This window comes from Lepisma saccharinum, chromosome 12, assembly GCF_977018435.1.
Source record: "Lepisma saccharinum chromosome 12, izLepSacc3.1, whole genome shotgun sequence".
Taxonomy (NCBI): domain Eukaryota; kingdom Metazoa; phylum Arthropoda; class Insecta; order Zygentoma; family Lepismatidae; genus Lepisma; species Lepisma saccharinum.
In genome coordinates this window covers 53,646,057-53,670,157 of record NC_139240.1, presented here as the reverse complement: position 1 = coordinate 53,670,157, position 24,101 = coordinate 53,646,057, and the positions used below count along the sequence as shown (strand labels likewise).

At 39.4% G+C, this 24,101-nt stretch overlaps 2 protein-coding genes across 2 annotated transcripts in view; one reads left to right on the top strand and one right to left on the bottom strand.

Annotated features, from left to right (window-relative positions):
• LOC145996335 (uncharacterized) overlaps positions 1-24,101 on the bottom strand; it is a 94,738-nt gene that overhangs the window by 25,058 nt on the left and 45,579 nt on the right. The window contains exons 4-7 of the mRNA XM_083132766.1: positions 15,022-15,273; positions 14,250-14,435; positions 10,774-10,906; positions 4,490-5,297 (exon numbers count right to left, since the gene is read on the bottom strand). Coding sequence (XP_082988892.1) covers positions 4,490-5,297; positions 10,774-10,906; positions 14,250-14,435; positions 15,022-15,273 — 1,379 coding nt within the window. The remainder of the gene's footprint in view (positions 1-4,489; positions 5,298-10,773; positions 10,907-14,249; positions 14,436-15,021; positions 15,274-24,101) is intronic.
• On the top strand, positions 1,716-12,639 carry LOC145996087 (cytochrome P450 6j1-like). The gene is made up of 5 exons (XM_083132338.1): positions 1,716-1,802; positions 4,377-5,324; positions 6,250-6,471; positions 9,335-9,589; positions 12,108-12,639. Exons 2-5 carry the CDS (start codon positions 4,397-4,399, stop codon positions 12,275-12,277), a joined length of 1,575 nt encoding a protein of 524 aa, XP_082988464.1. The 5' UTR covers positions 1,716-1,802; positions 4,377-4,396; the 3' UTR covers positions 12,278-12,639.

Here is a 24,101-nt window from a genome sequence, read left to right as displayed (position 1 = left end):
AGTTGAATCGAGTTTGTTCAACTATCCCTCGAAGTTTAAAAATGTGCGTATCATTGCCCAAAAAATATTACCGTTGATTAACTCTTGCCGTGTCCGAAAGGTGCATACTTCGAGAATGGTCTTGCAGTTCGGTCTTGAAGTCATGTACTTGAGAGCTTTTCGAATTACACTTCGACTGCAGCGCCATGTAAAACTGAGGACACGTTGTTCTTCCCGCGTTTTAAACACTTGCTTTTCACCATAGGAAACACATCGCATTATTAAATGTTCTGATACATATACAGGGTGTCCCAAAATGAATGTTACCATTTCAAATGTAAATAACATCTTTATTAATCAATCTGTTGACAATAAATTTGAATGACACATAGTATACAAACAGGAGATTCACTATTTAGGTGTGGAATACGATATACCGTAGATGGCCTCCATTATTGGCCAGACAGACACTTTGGATCTTTAGAGAAAGGATAATCTCTCGATACTCTGACTTTAACTGGCCTCCCAGATTCCCTGATTTAACAGCACCAGACTTTTACCTATGGGATTTACTCAAAGACCGGGTGTTTAGAAGTAAGCACAGGGCACTCCCCATCTCAAAAACAACATCCAGGAGGAGATTCAAGACACATTAAGAAAAGTTATGGAACAAGCCAATTGAAAGGGCATGTTTCTGTCTGGTGAATAATGTAGCCCACCTACGGGATATCATACTCCACACCTAAATAATGAATCTCCTGTTTGTATACTATGTGTCATTCAAATTTCTTGTCAATAGATTGATTAATAAAGATGTTATTTACACATTCATTTTGGGACACGCTGTATTTCCACATATTAGGAGTACTTGTTGGCTTTCTAACTCCGTGATTTCAAACAAATGAACAAGGAGTGCATGAGTCAAGTTCTTAAGCCTGAAACGATGCGTGCTCCACGCTGCGTTCTCGATTGCGCGTTTAATTGGCGCTGCACTAGGTGACGTCACTTCCGACAAGACTATACTACGAGAGACAACGAAGCAGGGTGGGGGGAGGTGCTTTACACAAATTGTCTTTACTGGAGGCAGTCACACACACCCACACCCACCCCCTGCATTACGCCATTGCCTCAGAATTTCTCTGTTCGATTCCAGTTCCATGCGTAAAGTGGACTCACAACCAGGGTTGATAAAGGTCCAAGAACCAATAAATTCGAATGGGGTTCTATTGGGTTCCACAACAGGACCGGAATTTGTTTGTCGCACAATTTAAATTTGGTCCAAGTTGTTCATTGGACCGGATTTAAATTGATCCGGAATAAAGGTTCCTGGAACGTACGTAAATTGATCCGAAAAGAAAAATAGGTCCCTGCGCCGTATTTAAATTCATCCGGAAAAAAAGGTCCTTGGACCGTATTTAAATCGATCCAAAAAAAAAAAGTTCCTTAACCGTATTTAAATACTTTTCAGATAAAAGGACTCTATACGGTCCAGAACCCATGTACACTTGTTGATTTTGCCTCCCGGACGGAAATTGAATTTATTTAAAATTCTGAACCTTTAACAACGCTCCTTACAGCAACTGCTGTCATCTCCTCGGAACGTAGCCCTAACCAAAGGCTAGTTCTCTCTCTCTGCAAACCCTGAGGGAGATAACCTTTGATATACGGCCACATCATATTTCCTCTTTAGCTCTTCTTCTTCCTAATAGAGTAATGACAGAAATGTGCTACGTAATCAAATCGGTCAAGGTCTCGCTGCAGTGATGTTCAGTTGGGCTGTGTTAGTGACAACGAATGATCTAGGCCTGTGGCTTTGGCAGATGGTAAGTCAGTTATTTCATTGTATTAGCGTTAGATGCTGAGTGTTATTTGGCCGTAAATACCAATTTTCAGAGATGAAGTGTGTCCTCAATGTATGTAGATAATTGTCAGTATTTCGACTTAATCTATATACGTATATATAAAAATGAATGTAGGCTATGTGTATGACATGGTATGCATGTTTGTTCAGGCATAACTCTCGAACGCCTGGAGCAATTTCAACCAAATTTGCTACACATATGACTTATAACCCGGAAATAAATACTGTTGGGGTAAGACACCCCTGACACCCCTAGGGTGGGGGTGGAAAGGGAGTGACATATAAAAATAAAATAAAAACGACCGATATTAGTGTGGAATCCATAGTTTTCGGGGTCGCTAAGCTAATTGGTGACATTCACGATGTCATTTGAGAGAGAGAGATGAGTGGATTTAAGATCTCCATGTTTCTTACACGGTCAACTTTAATAGAAGATTGGGATAAATACCTGGGCAACGCCGGCCAATCAGCTAGTTTTAATATAAGATACGCCTCTCAACTTATCAATCTTGATGCAAAACCTCTGTCATGCACACATGTTGACTGATTTTTTTTTTTTATTTTACTTCGATTTTCTGTTACTTTTGGCTAATCGCGATGATTTTGAGATACTTTTAAGATAACTTTACGCACAAAAAGGCTAATCAGGACTTGACCTACAGTTTAAAGTGGAATCTGTATTATGTGCCTCAATCGGGTATCGAACCCAGACTCCTTGATTTCAAGGCGAGGAGGATACCGCTACGCCACTATAGTGATTCGGATCCCACTTTAAAATGTAGGTCCAGTCCCAATTAGCTTTTCTGTGCATAAAGAAGACTTTAAAACAAACTCAAACTAATACGCCACCAAGAAGGGAATCGCGGAGATGTGGATGAGTGATGATATGATGAAATTGATGAGCGGACATTCATAAAGAACATTCATGCCCAGGCCAGGATTTGAACCCTGGACCTTTGGTGTCGTAGCGCGCTGTGCTAACCACTTCCCCACTAATACACCCCCCTCCCTTTCCACACCCGCTTGGGCTAAAAGCCACGACCTGAAACTATTTATTGTGCAAGAACAGTAGCGGTGACCGAGTGCCAAAACTGGGAATGAGAGGGTAACGACAGTTTACTTCCTCTTGTAGACAAGGCTTTTCCCTACTGGGGCAGTTGCCGATCACTGTTGCCAACTTCGCTCTTTTGGAGCCAGATCTGGCTCTTTCGTGCACTCGTTTGACTGTTAACTGTGGCACTTGCCCTCTGCCCCACTATTATGCCACCACTGGTTCCGGCCCATAAAGACCAACCTTTGCCATGAGTGTACATTTTGCACCTGACGTGATATTCATATATAGGCTGCGTCACCCACCCCCTCTTTACTCCCCAGGTATATTATATATAGCGCTGTGGCTAAGGTGAAGATGCCAATATTGTTATCAGGGAATCCTTTATTTTCGATTTGATATGAGCATCATTGGATTCTTGAGTTGGGTGATGCCGCCAAATCTAGGCGGTGAAAACTAAGAATAAATTGCCATCACTTTAAAGCTAACGGTAATAGCAGCGCCCCCACCCCTCCGACACCTAAAATTACCCTAGGAGCACTTTATGCAGCCTTCGTTAATCTAGCTCCTTGAAAGTCATCTTTAGTTCTATTAATGGTGAAATTTAGCTCCTTTATGCGCATCAGGTTTGGCAACACTGCCAGGATGGCCGTAGGAGGCAAGGAGAAATGCACTAGGCTTACGGGACCACTATTTTATTCGTTCTCTGGGGAATATCAAACATCCAATAACGTAGAAAAGTACATGGACGGAAAAAAGGACACGTTGATCTATGTCATAGTAGAAGAAAAAGTCGAAACTCCCATTTGATTAGCCGTAACTTGAAGTTGAAGTTGATTTCCCATAAGGAACACACAGGATTCTGTAAATAATTATTAATCATACTTTTTCAAACAATGTGTCTATCTTACTAATCAACTTCAAAAACAGTTTCCACTTGCAACATGGAGGAAAATTCATACTCTCTTGCATACTAAACCCTTTTTTTTTAAAATAGCAGTGCCCAATCCAACGATATTGAAATAAATGCACAACCGGTGCGTAATGGTCCCTCTTCGCCTTAACACTAAGAGACCATAATGCGGGGCAAAAAGTGGGGGCAACTGCCCCACCTGATCGCCGCCACTGTGCGAGACTATTCTTGAAAGCGAAATTGACGTAGAAAGTTGTAGATCAAGTTCTTTCCTACTCACATACGTTGTGTGGCAATAATTCGTCTCTCTTTCGCTAGAGGTCAGGTAATCGCTCAGTTTATTGGGCATCCTTGATGGCGAAGTGGTAACGTCCTCGTCCTGTAATCAAGGGGTCACGGGTTGGATACCCAGTGAAGGAACGTATAGTTATTTGGATTCCACTTTAAACTGTTGGTCCAGTCCCGATTAGCCTTATCTGTGCATAAAAATGAGCTTAAAAACCCATTCTAGTTACCATGTGATCCATTATTGTTCTTGGATATTGTTGAAATAAAGGCTTCTTACTTTTCAGATCCACTGTTTGGAGCAAGGATGGTGATTCTACTGGCATACTGGCTTCTTGGCCCAATCTCAATTCTTCTGTGTCTCCTGGGAATACTATATATCTACTTCAGCAACGTTTACCAGTACTGGGAGAAGAGAGGAGTACCATACATAAGGCCAACGTTCCTGTTTGGGAATCTGAAAGAGAACTTCCTCCAGCGAAAACACACATCTCATCTTTTCCAAGACTTCTACAATGAAGCAAAGGGGAGGGAAATAGTGGGAATTTATGAAATGTGGAAGCCTAGTCTTGTGGTGATGGATCTGGAAGTTATACGAAGGATCATGGTGAAGGACTTCGACCATTTCCAGGATCACAACTTCGATATCCACGAAGAGTTTGATCCGCTCAATGCTAAGACCTTGATGACTTTGAAAGGCGAGAAGTGGAGATACTTGAGGATGAAGCTGACGCCGACTTTCACCTCTGGAAAGATTAAGAAGATGCTGCCTCTGATCTTGGAGTGCGCCGAAGGGTTGAACCGGTACCTGATGCACCCGGCAAAGAACAAGGAGGTGCTGGAAGTGAAGGATATCTTGGCGAAATTCACAACTGACGTCATAGCGTCGTGCGCGTTTGGAATCAAGTGCAACTGTCTTGTAGATCCGAATGCAGAGTTCAGGCAGGTTGGGAAGAGACTGACGGATCCTCCTGGGTTCGTCCGTGCGGTCAAGTTGTTCATTCTCCTCTTCCTTCCCGCCCTCAATAAGTGGTTGAGATTTCCCTTCGTGTCTTCTGCAGATGCGGACTTCTTCCGCTCCATCTTGAGAGATGCAATGGAGCATCGTGAGCGTCACAAGATCATACGTCACGACTTTGTAGATCTGCTTCTGCAGCTGAAGAACAAAGGGTATGTTGAGGACGAGGAGGGTGAACACGCCAAAGGCCCTACAGGAATCGGAGCAACTAAACAAGGTATGGCACACTGTATTATAGTACAGTATGTTTCAAAAAGAATGACCCGGTTTCAAATAATTAAATTTAATAATGAAAATGTTACAGAATTTACTGCAGCCATGATTCTGTCCTTGAGTTCATACAAGCCAATGGGTAATGGTGGAACAAAACACGATGTTTTACGTATTCCCACAAGGAAAAGTCACAGAGTGTAATGTCTTGCTGAATTGGAGAACACAAGACGCTTTTTGTTGCATAGACGGTATCTTGTGAACGAGTCTACTATTTGGGTGCTACTAGTGGTATCTAGCGGCAGTCATTTAGAACTCTAGACCATGTGTGTTCAAATAGTGCGTTTCGTTAATTGGCGGTGCGTGGTTACACAGATATGATATTTTAAAATCGGGTCATTCCTTTTTAAATACGCTGTATAATAGCCTAGAACAAGGGTTTTCTTTGGTGTCAGAAAATTATACTATACCAGGGCCAACCCTATGTGGGTGCAGGGCCTGGTTTCACGTGACGTCAGGATTCGAACCACCACCATCTTGGCGGCCTAGTTGTTTGTCGTCTGCACAGAAATACCCACCACTTAGCGTTCGTTACACCTGCGACAACTGTGCGTACGTTTGTTGTTAGTACTGTGTAAAAAGTGGGTAAAATAATGACAATGTTGTCCCATGTGGAAATAGCGGAATTTTTCATATGTTCAAACTCTTTGCGCAGTCGACAGAAAAAGATATGGAGAAAAAGCGAAGTTTTGCGATGTAGATCCAGGTGAACTTGACGATAAGGAAATTAAAATGGGCCTAAACTATTGGCCAACTTTAGTTCACGTGTGTGTATTTACTTGACCCAGCTACCTAGAATCAATTCGTTTTCGTGGCCACTGTAGAGCATGCAACTGATGCCAATATGACTGTGAATTTATTTTGTATTTCAGAACTGTCACATGACGATCTGACCGCACAGGCTTACATATTCTTCATCGGCGGTTTCGAAACGTCCTCCAACACAATGAGCAATGCTCTCTACGAGCTGTCCCTGAACCAGGAGATCCAAAGCAAACTTAGGGAAGAAATGGACGCAGTTGTCAAGAGATACAGTGGAGAGGTGACTTATGAAGGCATACAAGAGATGACATACTTGGATAAAGTAGTTCAAGGTATGTACTGAAACGAAGAAATTTTTTTTCGCTTTTCATCAGAGATAGCATAACATCTTTAGGCCAAAAATGTTCGTAGGAGGATCAGTATTCGACAAAAAAGATTAAGTCTAGTAGCCATAAAATCAATATCAGTAATGTTACTATGAATTAATAATGGTTGAACTGGATAAAGCTACACCCTGCTCATTGCAATACGCTGTTAAGTGAAGATTATAGGCGTAGCTACGGGGTGTGCCGGGTGTGCCTAGGCACACCCTAATGGGCTGCTTTATCAAAGAGAATTAAATACAGATATTTCAGCAAGAGAGAAAATAAGCGGCGGTTTGTAAGAAGTTGAAAATGTCATTACTTGGTACAAACGTGTGCATTATCGCTGATGAAACGAGTGTCTATAGATTTTCGATTTTTTGATGTCATTGGAGAAAGAAGATATTTACTGCATTCTACTCTGTACTACAGCGCTTTTCTTCTATACCTGTCACAAGCTGCACATGTGAGAGCTTTCTCCAAGATTACCCAAGTTAAAACTAAATTAAGAGCAACTCAGAAGCAGGGTAGATTGGAAGCCCTGCTCTTGCTATTTGTGGAACAAGAAAAAGCTTCGTCTATTGATGTAAATGAAGTTATTGATGAGTTTAAGAACATTGTACCTTTTGACAGACGTCTCTTGTTATGGATGACGTGTATTTTGGTGTATTTGTTTATAACATTTATGAACATTTTGTGTGTGTGTAATCCCTATGCAATTTGATTTTTTTCTACTAGATATATTCAGAAATTTTCAACACTGTAATTTAGTGAATTTATATTCCTTTACAAACATCAGTGCAGTTAAAGAGCCAAGTAATCGTGTTGCAAAATATGCTATTAAAAAGGTACAAGACCTCATTTTTCTTTTGTTTGTGCACACCCAAATATAAAGTTCTAGCTACGCCTATGGTGAAGATCGTGAGTTGACCATCTAATGTACTCGGCCCAATGGTTGTGTTCAGTATAATGTTCACAAATACAGTGCCTCTCGTAGCCTAGGTTGCCGCAGAGGCGGCGGCTAGCGCGCCGGAAAGTAAGGTAGCATCTGCCGGCATCTACAGTCCATACCAGCTAACAGTAGACCAGGCGAACGACAACAAGTCTCTGCGCAAGTACTGACGCGAGACGGCTCCACCAATGAACAGTGAGAGAAACTGGATTGTGTAATGGGCAACGGGACTTACCCGATTTCCTGTAAGTGTTGCAAACTTTTGAAAAGGATAATACCGAACGCACATGGCAAACGCACATTTGTCTCCAGGTCCGAAACGATTGGTTTAAGAATTTCTTAGGGAAATATTAGGGATAAAACTGCAAGAGAAAATTTTCACAAGCCGTGCATTTAGCGTACGGACTAAGGTCTGGACCGTACGGTTGGCAACACTGCGCTTTCACCACTCGATTTTCCTCCTCCTCTGGCGTTATGCGCGGCCCTGCTCTACAGTTAGCTGGTATGGACTTCAGATCCACAGCTGTACGCTAACCGTGGCACTGGACTCGTCAGTGCTTAAGTATCCATATAGCTGGTGTCCAGTTTGCACGTGCTTGTGAAGTGTTAAAGTGTTAACAAGTGTTTTTAATTGTCTTGTATTAGTTTACGTATTGCTGGTGCTTTTTTGCTGTCTAATAATGGCACATATAATTTAAAACAACGCATTTTTATGTACGACTCCTACGTCAGTACGAATTCTTGTAGGGAAGTTTGAATGCTTTTGCAGCAGAATTCTCAGATGAACCTCTTTCACACAGAGACAGTGTTCGGATACTTGTGAACAAATTTGTGGTCTGTTCTTGATAAAAAGCGAAGGGTAAAAGGGCGTGTGCTTACTGGGGAGAAACGAGTGGAACATAATCCTCAAAAATCCCTCCGTCGCCTTGCACAAGAACCATACATTCTCATGAAGTCCGGGTGGCAAGCTATTAACGTTTTAAACCTGAAGCCGTACATTAGAAGAAGAAGAGAGAGAGAGAGATTGAAGCAATTTCGGAAGAGGAACTGATACATGTTAGTGAAAATTTCCTTAAAAAATGCCGTAAATGTGTGGATGCAGGAGGACATGATTTCCAACACTCCTTGTAACAAGGAACGTCATCAATTTAATTGTACGAGATTGTTTCGTTACACAGCTGGAGGTTCCAGTTGCGCGGATGTGGCATCCGGTTTGCCGGCAGACGCGCTCTCACTTCCCGGCGCGCTAACCGCCGATCCGCGGACACCTCGGCTGCGAAAGGCACTGTATATTGTATTTTCCCATATTTTGACGTATCACTCATTATTACTTTCGATTGGAAAATCTAAATTTTCATAATACAGTGTGTCCAAAAATAATGTTTAAATTTTGAACGTTAATGACAGGAATACTCATATGTTAAAGTTATATATGTTCAAATTACTACCATTGGCAGCCATACATCGTCTACAACGCTGAACAGGTCGACAGCAGATATGGTTTCCACGGGAAGGAAAGCACTGGTAGTCTCAATCCAATGTCGTATGTGATCAAGCGGCTATGGCTTTTTGTCTTGCACATCGTTCTTCACAGCAAGCACGTAGCCAGGGGGAGGGCTAAGGGGGCTGAAGCCCCTTCAAAATCCTTCAATTATCTAATTTAAATAGTGTATAGTGGTTTTTAATTTTACTTCCTTAGCAGGATTAAACATTAGATCGAAAAAAGTTTAGTGCATAATAGAGGAAGTATGTTATATTTTTATATTCTACCATTTAATCCAGAGAATAAATGGATCCACAGCTCTCAAGATGTATAGTTTCTTTGTGAGAGGTATGTGTGTAGATATTTTCAATTTTCATTGTTATTAATCTTGTTTACAGAGACTTTACGTAAATATCCACCTCTTGCTATTCTGAGCAGAAGATGCACTAAAGAGTACAAGCTTCCAGCATCTGATGACGTCACAATAGAGAAAGGTACGGATGTTCACATACCGATCTACGCTATCCATCACGACCCACGGTACTACCCGAACCCGGATGTGTTCGACCCGGAGAGGTTCAGCGAAGCTAGCAGGAAGCAAAGGCCCAACTACACCCACATGCCCTTTGGCGAAGGGCCCAGGCATTGCATAGGTAAGGTGAAAGTGCAAAGGGAGAGTGACTGTCAAAACCATGTGTATGATTTACGTTGCATGTTAAAGGAAGGAAGATAAAAGGGGGAATGAGAGAGAGAATTGAACCAGATAGAAATTGGAGAGAGAGAGAGAGAATGTGGTAGATTTGGAATAGAACGAGAAAGAAAGGATCAGGGAGAGAATAGAAGATAAAGAGAGAGAAAAGAGAATAGAGCAAGACAAGAAAGGGCAGAATAGAACGAGAAGGAAAGAAGTGAAAGAATATAACGATAGAAGAGAGGATGGTAGAACGAGAAAGAAAGGTAAGAGAGTAAAACGAGTAAATAAGGTAAGAGAGAATAGAACGATAAAGAAACGGGAAAGGGAAGAAGGTAAAAATATAAGTAGATAGAGAATGGAATGGAAAATAAAGGTGAGAGAGAAAAGAGAGAGATAAAAGAACGAGGAAGAAAGGGGAAGCGAAAGAATAGAACGAGAAAAGGGGAGAAGAATAGAACGAGAGAGAGGATAGGAAAAAATGGGAGAGAGAGAGAATAGAAAGCGAAAGACAGGTGAGGGGAAATAGAACGAGGAAGAAACTGCTAAAGGGAAGAAGAAAAGGGAATGAGAAGGAGAGTAGAACGAGAAAGAAAGGGAGCGAGAGAATAGAACAAGAAAAAGGGGGATAGAACGAGAAAGAAAGAAGCAGAGAGGGCATAGAACTACAAAGATATACACTCATGGTCATAAATTAAGGATAATGCTGAATCTTGAACAAAGAAATATTTGATGTGCGCGTTGCAGCTTGAAATGATGTCTGGGTACTGTACCAAAGAACCTGTGTTGACTATGACCTTGGTCCAGTGTGTGGTAGCGCTGTAAGCAGACAAATGACTCACAGGAGCGAAACTGCTGATCAGAGTACAGCGCCTATAGGAAGTGTGCAGTTGTGTTCGGTTGTGCTAATGGTGAGTGTGTGTGTGAAATGGCTCAACAAACACATATTGATGATGTAATGACGGGAAGGATACTTGGGCGGCTAGAGGCGGGCCAGAGACAGCAGGTCGTGTCACAGGTGCTTCATGTGCCACAAAGTGTCATCTCACGATTATGGCAACGATTCCAACAGACTGGAAACGTGTCTCGGCGCTACAGCAGTGGACGTCCACAGTGTACAACACCACGAGAAGACAGGTATCTCACCGTAAGTGCCCGGAGACACTGACGGAGTACTGCCGGGGGCTTGCTCGAGACCTTGCAGCTGCCACTAGAACAGTTGTTTCCAGACACACTGTGTACACACGACTCAACAGGCACGGTTTATTCGTCCGGAGACCTGAAATTTGCATTCCACTGTCACATGGTCACAGAGTAGCCCGTAACAACTCGTGTAGAAAACACAGGACATGGACAATGGAAGAATGGTCTCAGGTACTCTTCACTGACGAGTCCAGGTATAGTGTCAACAATGATTCTCGTCGTGTAACCATCTGGCGTGAACCAGGAACCAGATACCGACCCGGTACCATCGTCGAAAGGGACCAGTATGGAGGTGGTGGTGTCATGGTGTGGGGTGGCATTATTCTGGGTTCACGTACACCCTTGCATATCTTCAACAGGTACTGTAACAGGTCAGGTGCACCGGGATGTTATTCTGCAAGACTACGCTCGTCTTTTCAGAGGTGCAGTCGGTCCTACGTTCCTCCTGATGAATGACAATGCCAGGCCACACCGAGCTGCTATTGTGGAGGAGTACCTTCAAACAGAAGACATCATACGAATGGAGTGGCCTGCCTATTCCCCCGACCTCAACCCAATCGAACATGTTTGGGATGCTCTAGGCCGACGTGTCGCCGCACGTCTTCCACCTCCTGGGACTCTTAAGGAGCTCGGACAGGCACTGGTGCAAGAATGGGAGGCCATACCCCAACAGCTGCTCGACAACCCCCTCCAGAGTATGCCAAGCAGTTGTACTGCATGTGTCAATGTGCATGGGCATCACATTCCATACTGAAACCTGTTCACATGCTCAATGAACTGTGGAACAACATTTTACAATCTCCCTTGCTTTGTATCATATGTGCGCTCTTTGGTTTTTCTCACGTTTTCGGCAATGAACAGGGTTAAGCAATGTATGTGGATGTCTTTCTTGTGTGTTCAACATGTGTCTGTGCTACCACAACTAATTTGTGTCAGTGCTGTATCGGGGGGCACCAAAACTCTATTATCCTTAATTTATGAGCATGAGTGTAGAACTGGTAACCGAACTTTGCGTACACCCTGCAGTGGCGGCGTTTAGGGGGCGAGGGGGGCAGTTGCCTTCCCCCCCCCCCACGTTTTGCCATGTTTGCCCCTGCATCATTTTAACCTTTTAACCTTATGTACCAAGGAAAATTAATTTTGGAACCCAATCGCCGCCACTGTGTATGAGATATGAAGCAGTTGGAATAAATTAATTCTCTATAATCCTTTTTACTTATTGTATTCAGCATTTCTTGTATTTTAATAACTAATTTTCTTCTTTTAATGTATTCCAGGCAACCGATTCGGCCTTCTTCAAACAAAGGTCGGTCTGATCACCGCTCTGATTCATTACCAGTTCACAGTATGTAGTAAAACAAGAATACCTTTCATTTTCGATCCAGGTAACTTCTTTCTTCAAGCTAAAGACGGGATATGGCTACAGATATCCGAAAGGGCACGGTAAATCTCAAGCAACTTGTAATAGTGCATAGTATTTCCTGCATATAAGTAAAAGTTACTTGGTAGAGTGCCAAGATAGACACAGTACTTACTTTCATTACTACTGAAGATATATTTGATTGGACTACTTCATGGATGTTGTTGAATTGAACTGGCCACGGCAACAACACGGTGTTCTTAACAACGAGAATATTGTAGTTGTTCCTCTCGTGGACAGATGGCAGCATTTGCACAATGAAAATTTCCTTTGGGAAGAAGATCGTGTAATAGCAAGAAATATGGATAATTGTTTACTATTACTTGAAATTTAGTCTTTTTTGTTTACTGTTTGTACTACCGCTATAATTAAAATATAGCCATGCTTTATTGTTAGTGTTTAATGTGATTCCCACATACCTTTTATAAGACTCAGATTTATATAATGTGATTCTGTGAATAGTTGTGAACGATAGAAGAGTAATGTAACTACGATTTAATGTAAATTATGTGGAACATATTAGTGGTTGGTTATATGTTACCACTTAACACCTGTTTTTAGTAGAGGTCCAGGCTGAAACTTAAGTTCCGTCTGTTTCTAGATCTCTATGTTAATCTTGAGGATGAGAATAATGGTGAACTGATGAAATTAACGAAGATACAATGAAAGATCCCAGCTTCATAAACAAATCGAACTTAGCTGGCATCTTAGCGTGCTACCCTAACCGTTAAACCACGGATGTTTGTAAGAAATATACGTTACATAAAGTACCCTACCTCGTGTTCAGGAAAAAGTGATACCTCGCTCTCCCTCCTTTCTCCATGTATTCTCTCTATCCTCTTTTCTTACCAGTTATATTTTCTCTCTTTCATTCTTGTTCTATTCCCTATCTGCGACTTTCTTTCTCGTTCTACTCTCTCCCTCTTTCTTCCTCATTCTACAGTATTTTCTCTCCTATTTTTTCTCATTTTATTCTCTGTCTCTCCTTTTCTTTCTTATTCTATTCCCCTTCTCCTTTCTTTCTCGTTCTATTCGCTATGTGTCACTTTCTTCCTCGTTCTATTCTCTTTCTTTCTCATTCTATTTCCCTTTTTACTTGTTCTATTCTTACGTTCACGTGCTTCCTTTTTATATTCATATTCACCAACGAAACTTGTTTTTTTGGTATGTTGTAACCAAGAGACCAACAAAAATTGACTCCCACAACTTTTGTTTGCAAAATGCATACGACGATGTCAGGATAATTAATTAAAGCTTAATGTGGCCGTATTTGCATCAGGGACCTTATTCCCTATCTGCCACTTACCACTTTCTCTCTCTCTCTCTCTCTCTCTCTCTCTCTCTCTCTCTCTCTCTCTCTCTCTCTTCCTCATTCTATTTTCTCTCGTATTTTTTCTCATTTTATTATCTCTCTCCTTTTCATTCTTATTCTATTCCCTTTCCCCTTTTTTCTTTCTCGTTCTATTCCCCCTCTGCCTCTTTCTCGTTCTATTCGTTCTCTAAAACTTTCTTCCTCGTTCTATTCTCTCTTTCTTCCTCAATCTATTTTCCCCTTTTTCTTGTTTTAATCTCTCTCACTTTATTTTTTCTTATTCTATTCTCTTCATTTCCTCCTCGCTCTATCTCTCTCTGCCTCTCTCGTTCCCACTACTTCATCGAGGAGGTTCTTCGATTCCTAAATATAATAATATTAATAATTATAATAACCAAAATAGCAATAAAAAGTCTAAGAAATATGTTGTCATATTAACCGTTAATTGATTTCCAGCAATAACAAACAAACATACATACTATAGAAACAACATAACAGTTACAATGAACTGAGAGTCGGATGTCTAGTGTTTTTATATCTGAGAGAAACTGTGCATCCTATAAGACGAGTAACTCACAAGAAACAAAATTTTCAAAATGCTAAATAATTTTTCGAGAGCAGAACATAAAATATAGGAACTTGAGATTACAATTAAAATCTCTTTCGTTCCTGGTTCATTTTTTTATTATTTTATTTCTGAAATTGCTTTTCGTCTGGTGGATATCTTAAGCCAGACTCCATTCTTCGGCGCCATTGTTATTGCTGCAGGATCTATGGTGATGGGGACTTCAGTTCTTTTACTTCTGTGGACTTCGTATCGAGAGAGAATGGAGATGAGCTCCATCTTGATCTGGAGGAGTCCAAGCATCATGCCTGCAATCAACAAATATTTTAAAACTGAATGACCAAGCGTCGAGTACTTTAATTATGAATTTTAAAAATGTTCATTTGTCGATTGACTGATTGATTTCTTTACTCTACTTCGCTTTTCTGCCACCTTTGCTAATCGCGACAGTAATCAAATTAGCAAAGGGGCACTCATACAGAACCGGTACCCACGTTCATCTGTCAAATTTTAATTAAATAAGAAGCAATAAAATATGTGTTATGGAATTATTTTGTAGCACCTATCTTAAATCATGCATTTAATAACATGTTTAGAAGAAAGTATCTCAATGTTTTAAATATTTTAAGTTTGGAAGCAACAATCTTAAATCGTGAATGCTATAACATATTGCCAAGAAATTATTCATAATGTTTCTAAATGTTTTACATATTTCAAGATTGAATCTGTTCTAAATTGTGCATGTTAAAAAGATTTACAAGAAATGTTTTAAATATTCCAAGGTTGAAAGTAACTATCTATCTTAAATCATGCATGTTACAACATAGTTGCAGGTAATTCACATCAATATTTTTATGTTTCAAATATTTCAAAGTTGGGAGCAAAAACACATACCTATGCACGTACGTGGCCCCTCGATGAACGGCAAAAACGTAAATTTAGATCTGGATTGCCTCATGTCCTTGCTGAATCTCTGAGGGTCGAATTCTTCAGGGTCAGGGTAGTAAGTGGGGTCATGGTGGAGGGCATAGATGGGCACAAAAACTGCCGTTCCTTTCTCTATGACGACATCAGAGTTTTCGAATTTGTAGTCCTTTGTACATTGACGATCAGCAATCAGAACGGGTGGATATTTCCTCAAGGTTTCTGAAAGCAGTAATTAGTTATAACATCATTTCCATTATGTGACGGTCCTGTGAATCCGCACAATATAATTATATATTTATACCTACGCTGTATAAACGAGATATTTTGAATTCTAACGTTGCTATAGCAACGAGAATCAATAGTCATTATGTGGTATTGTGTGTGACAAAATGGAAATATAGGTAATAGTGAACTGCATATTCCTCAGTTATTTCACTAATATATAGACCCATAGAAGTTGTATCTTCACCTTCGCGTTTTTGCTTGAAATATTTATGAACGAAATGTAATCGTGCAAATGATTGACTAGTGAATGTCACAATTAATGCACTTCTAAGATTGGCTCTTAATTTGAAGTTACGGCATAATTGTACAGTCACGGACACTTCTGGCTTGTAACGACCTTATTGAAGAAGCACTGAAGCAAGCCATCCATGTCTGACCACCAAGCGCCTTGTGACTAGACAACCCAACCAGCATTGCAATTCTGCGGCTTGTATACTAGTCACGGGTATACATCTCTGTAAATTGAGTAGTGATGCCAAAGAGAAATACGAGATGAAGATTGTCGATCGTAATGTCTCGTGTTCTCGACATCGAATAATACTCGATCCACGTTACGTTCCATTATTTAATGTTGTTTGGGAAAGAACCTGACGAACTGGGTTTATATTTTCACTCCTTGCATTACAGTAAATTCCATATTTTACAATTATATTAATGCTTTGAACGAAAATAATACCCAGAAAAACATCGAACACACGTGCACACCACTCTTCTCACACACATGCACGTGAAAACAAACACACAAAGCTAAGTTTTAACTTCCAAGTGAATGTCCATATAACAGTAAATGGAGAAGCACGATGTGCGAAACATGGGACTTTCACAGAAAGAATGCGTCTACTTTTGACATACGTGGTTTCTATTAATAGACAATGAAACAATTATGAGAGAAATTAAGATGCATTTTTGTCTTCAGGTGTTGAGGAAAGAAACAGACTGACTGGAAAAAAGAAAACATGGTGTTATTGATAGAGTGTTGGTTAGCGTACAGAGCTTTCACCAGTGAGATCTAGGTTCGATCCCCACCAAGGACAATTTTTTTTATTCTTTTCTATTAGTGAAGAAGTATGTAATATTGTTTTCTAGGCATTTTGACGAAAGGATACACATCAAATGTGTTCGTTTAATCTGTATTTTTATTCTAGTAATAAGTTCTCTATCACAAGGGGATATAGAGATTCTCTATCTAGGCGATAGATATCTTCTCAATGGTTCCGTAGCTACGATTCTCCAGTCCCTTCCACCCACTTGTCTTATTTATTTACTTTATTCATATCAACTCACGAAACACCATGAATCTAACGAAAACACACAGATATAGTTAGAACAAGAAACACACCTCGCGTCGAAGGTTCCACACTCTGAGTTCTGGTTTTTTTGCGAGGGTGATTATTCCTGTGTGTCTGTTTATCATCTTTGTCTAAAAAATATTCCTCATTATTGCCGTGATTAACCTAGGGAGAGACCAAAGCGACTGAAATAACAAAAGTACAGAAAATGCAATACACATCTGCCTAGGCATGTTATACCTTGGGAATTAGCAATCTGAAAATTAACTTGCGTTTCAGTCGACTACTTGCGAAAGAATTTTGAGTTGTCTCGTTTCGAGTGTTGGTTATCCTGTCGGACTAACATGCACGCAACCCGAGTTCGATCCCAGCGGAAGGAAAGTTCTTTTTTTTGTCTAATTTCATCCAATCTTTTTATAAAACTGAGGTTTCTGCAAAACCTTTTGAATTGCATGCCACTTCGTATGTTGGTAATCTGAAAGCAGCAAAGATGAAAATTTGATGTTCCGAAGCGACGATATATTTGTGTATGTGTTGAAAAAGCGCAGTTATTTATTAGCGAAAAGCATGCAGCCATGTGATCATTGAGAACGCTTTCTAGTTGTCAGTGTTAATATGGCAGTAACTACAGTCTGTCAACACTCACCAACTTTTACGTTCCCCGTAAAATGATTACCTTTCCACGTTTCAAAATCATGAGTGCTGTCTAAAGCAATACTTTGATACTTGCGTTTGCATGTTCGAATCTAAAGTAATACGATTTTTTTTTTACCCAGCAAATGACATTGAAACCATTAATAACTGTTTGCAATGTTATATTGATATCATATATGGAAAAAATAAAAATGGAGAATATCGCTTAAAACAACTTATAAATATATTAAATAATGTGGATACCTGATCTGAAACGTACGATGCACGATCAGAGAGCCTGAATGTTTCATTTAAAACTGCAGAGAACAATGACTGACTTATGAACAGTGAAAGGTTTTTCCATGCTCCAATGGGATTTTATTTATAACTATAAATAAACAAGCCAGAAGGACACAGGTTGGTATGATGAACTAAATTGTAAACTAAAAGTTTTAGTTGAAAAAACAAAACACGTTCACGGTTAAAAATAGGGCATTCAATTTCAGGCACATTACACTAACTGACTGAAAGACTATTTTCAAAATTAATAGTATCACCCGTTTTTCACCTTTTTTTCAGTTGTCACACATGTCAATTTCCTCTATATTCTCTGTATTCTCATTGGGACAAACACACACATCCATGCTCGAACCGAGTATTGGTAAGTTTGATGCGCGGTTTAGACACAAGTGATTGGAATCCCACTTTAAACTATAGATCCAGTTTTCTTACTGTGGATTAAGTGGACTTCAAAAAAAAAATAGAGGAAAAGCGCTTGAACGTCTCGATGAGTTCCAAGTGCCTTGATGATTTTCAAGTGGTCAAGTAGCCCCATGGTATTATTTTTTACTATAGTTTTTTCACATGTCTCATCATTTTACAAACATACTCAATAAAATGTTATGTCTGGCGAAAAGTATATATTTTTTTTCGAGAAAATAATCCAGAAATACATATAATACTATTCACAAGAAATTATCGTAATCGTTTGGAAAACAAAATTCAATTCAAAATTCAACAATTCGCACAGCAAATAAAATAAGAATGTTCGCAATAAATAAATTGAAATATATAGTCGCTCCAGTTAAGAAAAAAATTGGAGGCAATCAAACGGGAATCGAACCCAGTATCTCCTGGCGTCAAGCTAACACGCTACCACCCCACCACCTGGTCTTCCGTCAGTCGGACAATATAATCGTCTTGTGAGTAACGCTTGCTAAGTTTCTAATCTTTGAAGCTCTTGTAATTTTTGTTGTGTGTCACGGAGTTATGTTTACTTCAACATTTGAGCACACAATCCAAAAATACGTAAATTTTGTACACAGAAAACATGGGTTTTCTGCACATAATTACGGAGCATGCGCTCTGTCAAGGACTAGAAGAAACCTCGCAAAAGTTACCGAAGCTTCTCTGCGGTGCTGACAGTTGGTCCCGGAGTCACGTGGTATCTCGTTATCAGTCGACATGACCTTGTGCCTGCAGAACCAGCACACTGAAATGAACGAAGGTATTTTACGTGATTTGTAAACTGGAACAAAACACGCCACGCGTTACAACAGACAGAGGTTTGCCTTCAGTTTTCGGACAGACAAACCACACTACGCATACAGACAGAGTATAATGTAAGATAAAAGGAAATTATTTCTCCGTCTCCTCAAACTGACAATTTTATTGCCTTTTTCTTTGGAGTTATTTGACCACAGAAACGGATTATATAATAATAATAATCCTATAGCGCAACAGTCCAATATTGGGCAAAGGCTTACCTACCGACTGCTGGCCTCCCTCCCACGCGGGCCACCAAGGGGGCGTGTAGATCTACAGCCAGACTAGGGGGACGGGTGGTCGGCCCGACCAACCCCCAGCCGTTATAGGACTTCGCGACCGGAAGAAACAAAGGCTATCCTTTTTAAAGATTACGCTGAATAATTGTTATTTGATTAGGAAACTAAAAATGACTTCAGTATTCCTATGCAGTACACAAGAGATTCTAAACACACTCTAAAACATACTACTGTTCGTTTCAATGTATTATTTCAACAAACAAGACACAAAATAAAGGGCATGCTCAAGAAAAATTATGTTTCTTTGATTATCAAGTGCATTACGTGCTTAACATCAAGTTTGGATCTGCCAGTTATCCAAATATTATTTATTTTGAAAATAGTCTTTCAGTTAGTGTAATGTGCTTTCACTGTTCATAAGTCAGTCATTGTTCTCTGCAGTTTTCAATGCAACATTCAGGCTCTCTGATCGTGCATCGTACGTTTCAGATCAGGTATCCACATTATTTAATATATTTATAAGTTGTTTTAAGCGATATTCTCAATTTTTATTTTTTCCATATATGATATCAATATAACATTGCAAACAGTTATTAATGGTTTCAATGTCATTTGCTGGGTAAAAAAAAAATCGTATTACTTTAGATTCGAACATGCAAACGCAAGTATCAAAGTATTGCTTTAGACAGCACTCATGATTTTTAAACGTGGAAAGGTAATCATTTTACGGGGAACGTGAAAGTTGGTGAGTGTTGACAGACTGTAGCTACTGCCATATTAACACTGACAACTAGAAAGCGTTCTCAATGATCACATGGCTGCATGCTTTTCGCTAATAAATAACTGCGCTTTTTCAACACATACACAAATATATCGTCGCTTCGGAACATCAAATTTTCATCTTTGCTGCTTTCAGATTACCAACATACGAAGTGGCATGCAATTCAAAAGGTTTTGCAGAAACCTCAGTTTTATAAAAAGATTGGATGAAATTAGACAAAAAAAAGAACTTTCCTTCCGCTGGGATCGAACTCGGGTTGCGTGCATGTTAGTCCGACAGGATAATCAACACTCGAAACGAGACAACTCAAAATTCTTTCGCAAGTAGTCGACTGAAACGCAAGTTAATTTTCAGATTGCTAATTCCCAAGGTATAACATGCCTAGGCAGATGTGTATTGCATTTTCTGTACTTTTGTTATTTCAGTCGCTTTGGTCTCTCCCTAGGTTAATCACGGCAATAATGAGGAATATTTTTTAGACAAAGATGATAAACAGACACACAGGAATAATCACCCTCGCAAAAAAACCAGAACTCAGAGTGTGGAACCTTCGACGCGAGGTGTGTTTCTTGTTCTAACTATATCTGTGTGTTTTCGTTAGATTCATGGTGTTTCGTGAGTTGATATGAATAAAGTAAATAAATAAGACAAGTGGGTGGAAGGGACTGGAGAATCGTAGCTACGGAACCATTGAGAAGATATCTATCGCCTAGATAGAGAATCTCTATATCCCCTTGTGATAGAGAACTTATTACTAGAATAAAAATACAGATTAAACGAACACATTTGATGTGTATCCTTTCGTCAAAATGCCTAGAAAACAATATTACATACTTCTTCACTAATAGAAAAGAATAAAAAAAATTGTCCTTGGTGGGGATCGAACTTAGATCTCACTGGTGAAAGCTCTGTACGCTAACCAACACTCTATCAATAACACCATGTTTTCTTTTTTCCAGTCAGTCTGTTTCTTTCCTCAACACCTGAAGACAAAAATGCATCTTAATTTCTCTCATAATTGTTTCATTGTCTATTAATAGAAACCACGTATGTCAAAAGTAGACGCATTCTTTCTGTGAAAGTCCCATGTTTCGCACATCGTGCTTCTCCATTTACTGTTATATGGACATTCACTTGGAAGTTAAAACTTAGCTTTGTGTGTTTGTTTTCACGTGCATGTGTGTGAGAAGAGTGGTGTGCACGTGTGTTCGATGTTTTTCTGGGTATTATTTTCGTTCAAAGCATTAATATAATTGTAAAATATGGAATTTACTGTAATGCAAGGAGTGAAAATATAAACCCAGTTCGTCAGGTTCTTTCCCAAACAACATTAAATAATGGAACGTAACGTGGATCGAGTATTATTCGATGTCGAGAACACGAGACATTACGATCGACAATCTTCATCTCGTATTTCTCTTTGGCATCACTACTCAATTTACAGAGATGTATACCCGTGACTGGTATACAAGCCGCAGAATTGCAATGCTGGTTGGGTTGTCTAGTCACAAGGCGCTTGGTGGTCAGACATGGATGGCTTGCTTCACTGCTTCTTCAATAGGGTCGTTACAAGCCAGCTGTGTCCAAGACTGTACCCATAAGCAATGCTCCTATTTTCAAGATAAGCATAATTCATGCAATATAACGATTAATCACAAGCAATGTGGGCATAACTTGATACATATATTAAGAACGCCGGCAAAAGATGGTCAGGGTGCACTTCCCCCTTCCCCTCCCAGACATATCTGGGAAGAATTAATACAATTCTAATTTTGAAACTACACATAAAACATAGATGCGAGGTGCCGTGAAAGACAGATTAAGCGTATATGCAGTAAAGAAATGGGTACTTTTTCCTACACAACAGAAAGACATTTTTGTCGATTATTCACTAACCCTTTACTTCAAGGCCGCCCGTGGGATTTTTGTGTGTGTAGAGAGGAAAAGTGGAGGAAACCTAGAGTTATGCTGTCCACAGTTAAGAGGATTTTCATTAAGCACCACCAGCACCTTCAGTTAATTTAAAACTAATGAAATTAAAAGCCATAATTAAAAGGATATTCTTCCAGATCTTTCTATAACCTTGAAATTGCAGTCCAAAATAGCATAGTACAGAAATCATGTTTAATATTACATGGAAAGACACGACATTTGAAGTTCAGGAGTTTTCTCCATTAATCATCATCAGCTTAACTTCTAATATGCTGTTGACGATAACCGCAAATTATAACGTTTATGTTTTATTTACAGTTATTGGCAGTCATCTCCTTGAGTTGTCTTACAATGACGTACATGTAAACAAGAAACACAATGTTTTAGAGTGCTACGACAAGCTGTATTGACCACATATATTTCAAACAAGTAGTGGGAAAGTATATAGGATAAACCCAGGAAAGGAAGAGCCCCCCTCAAGCAGGTTTGGCTATACTTAAAACTAGCTCAACATGAGCATATGAGCTTTTTGCTCTAGTGTGGAACCCTGCCTAATCCAAGATTTTTGTAAAAATGCCCTCGGGAATTTTTTGTGAAAGGAAGAGCCCCCTCAGATTGATTTGTCTATACTTAAAACTAAGCAAAGTTCTCTTATCATCTTATTGTTTATAGTATGTTTTTCTGTCAAAATCCCAGGAATCTTGAATTGATATTTATTGGGTTCTGAGAGCCAGTAGAGTGTGGTGCATGGTTTTTATTGCCTTGTAATCAAAAAGCTCGGGTTTGAATCCTGGTAAAATGTGAAGCCTCCCCTGATGGCAAAATGTTAATATTGTTGTCTTGTAAACAAGGGGCTCTGGGTTCGAGTCCTGATAGATTGAAATATGTGTGGCAAAATAATATTTCCATACGTGAGATTTTGAGAATAATTACTGCTAGTTGATATACAACTCCCAGATCTGAAAACCTGGTAAAAGTGTTATACAACAGAGCATATTGGGGATTACCCAAGCCTAGTTAATAGCTGTTGTCTGGGTATAAAATCATATTAACTGTTGTTATATTTTTATGAGGCAAAACTCCCTGATCAATACAATGGAATAGAGGTCAAGCAAACATAATTAATTGCTTCCATGTTCTTCTAATCTTTTAATCAATCCTATGTTTTGGCCGGCAATAAATTATGCTTGCCCGGGAAAATTATATTTCTTTTATGCCAACAGATATAATCTACACTGCGTCTTTTCAGAGAGAAATAACATATTATTCATCATCAAAGAGTAATTGCCTTCTTTCTGTATGCCTGGGAGATTATATCTGTTGGCTTAACCTGCACTGTGCCTTTTCCGAGGGAAATTACATGTCATTTGTCATAGAACTCAAAGAGAAATTCTTATTTGTACTGTGCCTCTTTTCAGGGAAAATTACTTGCCATTCATCATATTGAGGAAATTCCTAGTATTGGCTTCATGGATATTTGTCATGCAAACTGAATTGCAGGTTTGGTCTTGTTGCAATAATATAGGCTCAAGTCTTTAACTTACAGAATAATCATTGCAATATTTCTGTATTTCAGCTTTTGGCAGATGTGTTGTGTTTTGGGTAGGTATAAAAGCTTTTCTGCCACGAGCAGAGGTGCTATAAAATTTGGGTAAGTAATATATTTCCTGACAGCAAAGTGTTGGTATTATTGTTTTATAATCAAAGGGCCTCTGTGTTTGAATCGGAGCTCTAGAATTGCTCTGTGACCCTCTCATTTCTTACATCATAAACATATGATTTTTCACCTATGAGAATAACACTACATATGGTGTCATCAGGTAATGCCTCATGGAATTCACAGATAATTTTAATGTTTGTTCTGTCATTCACCACAACTTGTTTCCTTTTTGAAGTGTTGATTACAAACATGGGTCTCTGTGCTTTGAATTCATCTGGTGTGTAATACATGTCAGTATTGCCTGTAGTGACCCTTTTGAAGGATGAAAATGCTTCATATAATTTAAGGAAATCATTCTTGGACATGTCTAAATTGTAATTTTCTCTAGGAAAAACCTCATTTCTGCCATTTTTAAGATATATGTTCTTGATGTTGCAGCTATCAAATTTACTTGAATTTTTTTCCTGATTGTTGTGTCTTCCAGTCTGAAACAATACCACTACAAAATCAGGCATGTCAAATTGTATGCTGGAGAATGAATTTGTAGCATCAAACTCATAATAAGAACCAGTTGCGGGCTTCTGTACACATTGATATGTATAAAATTGTAGAGAAATTTGTGGATTTTTTATTATATCAGCTTTGTATTTAAGAGCATAACTGGCCTCGTATTCAACAACTGG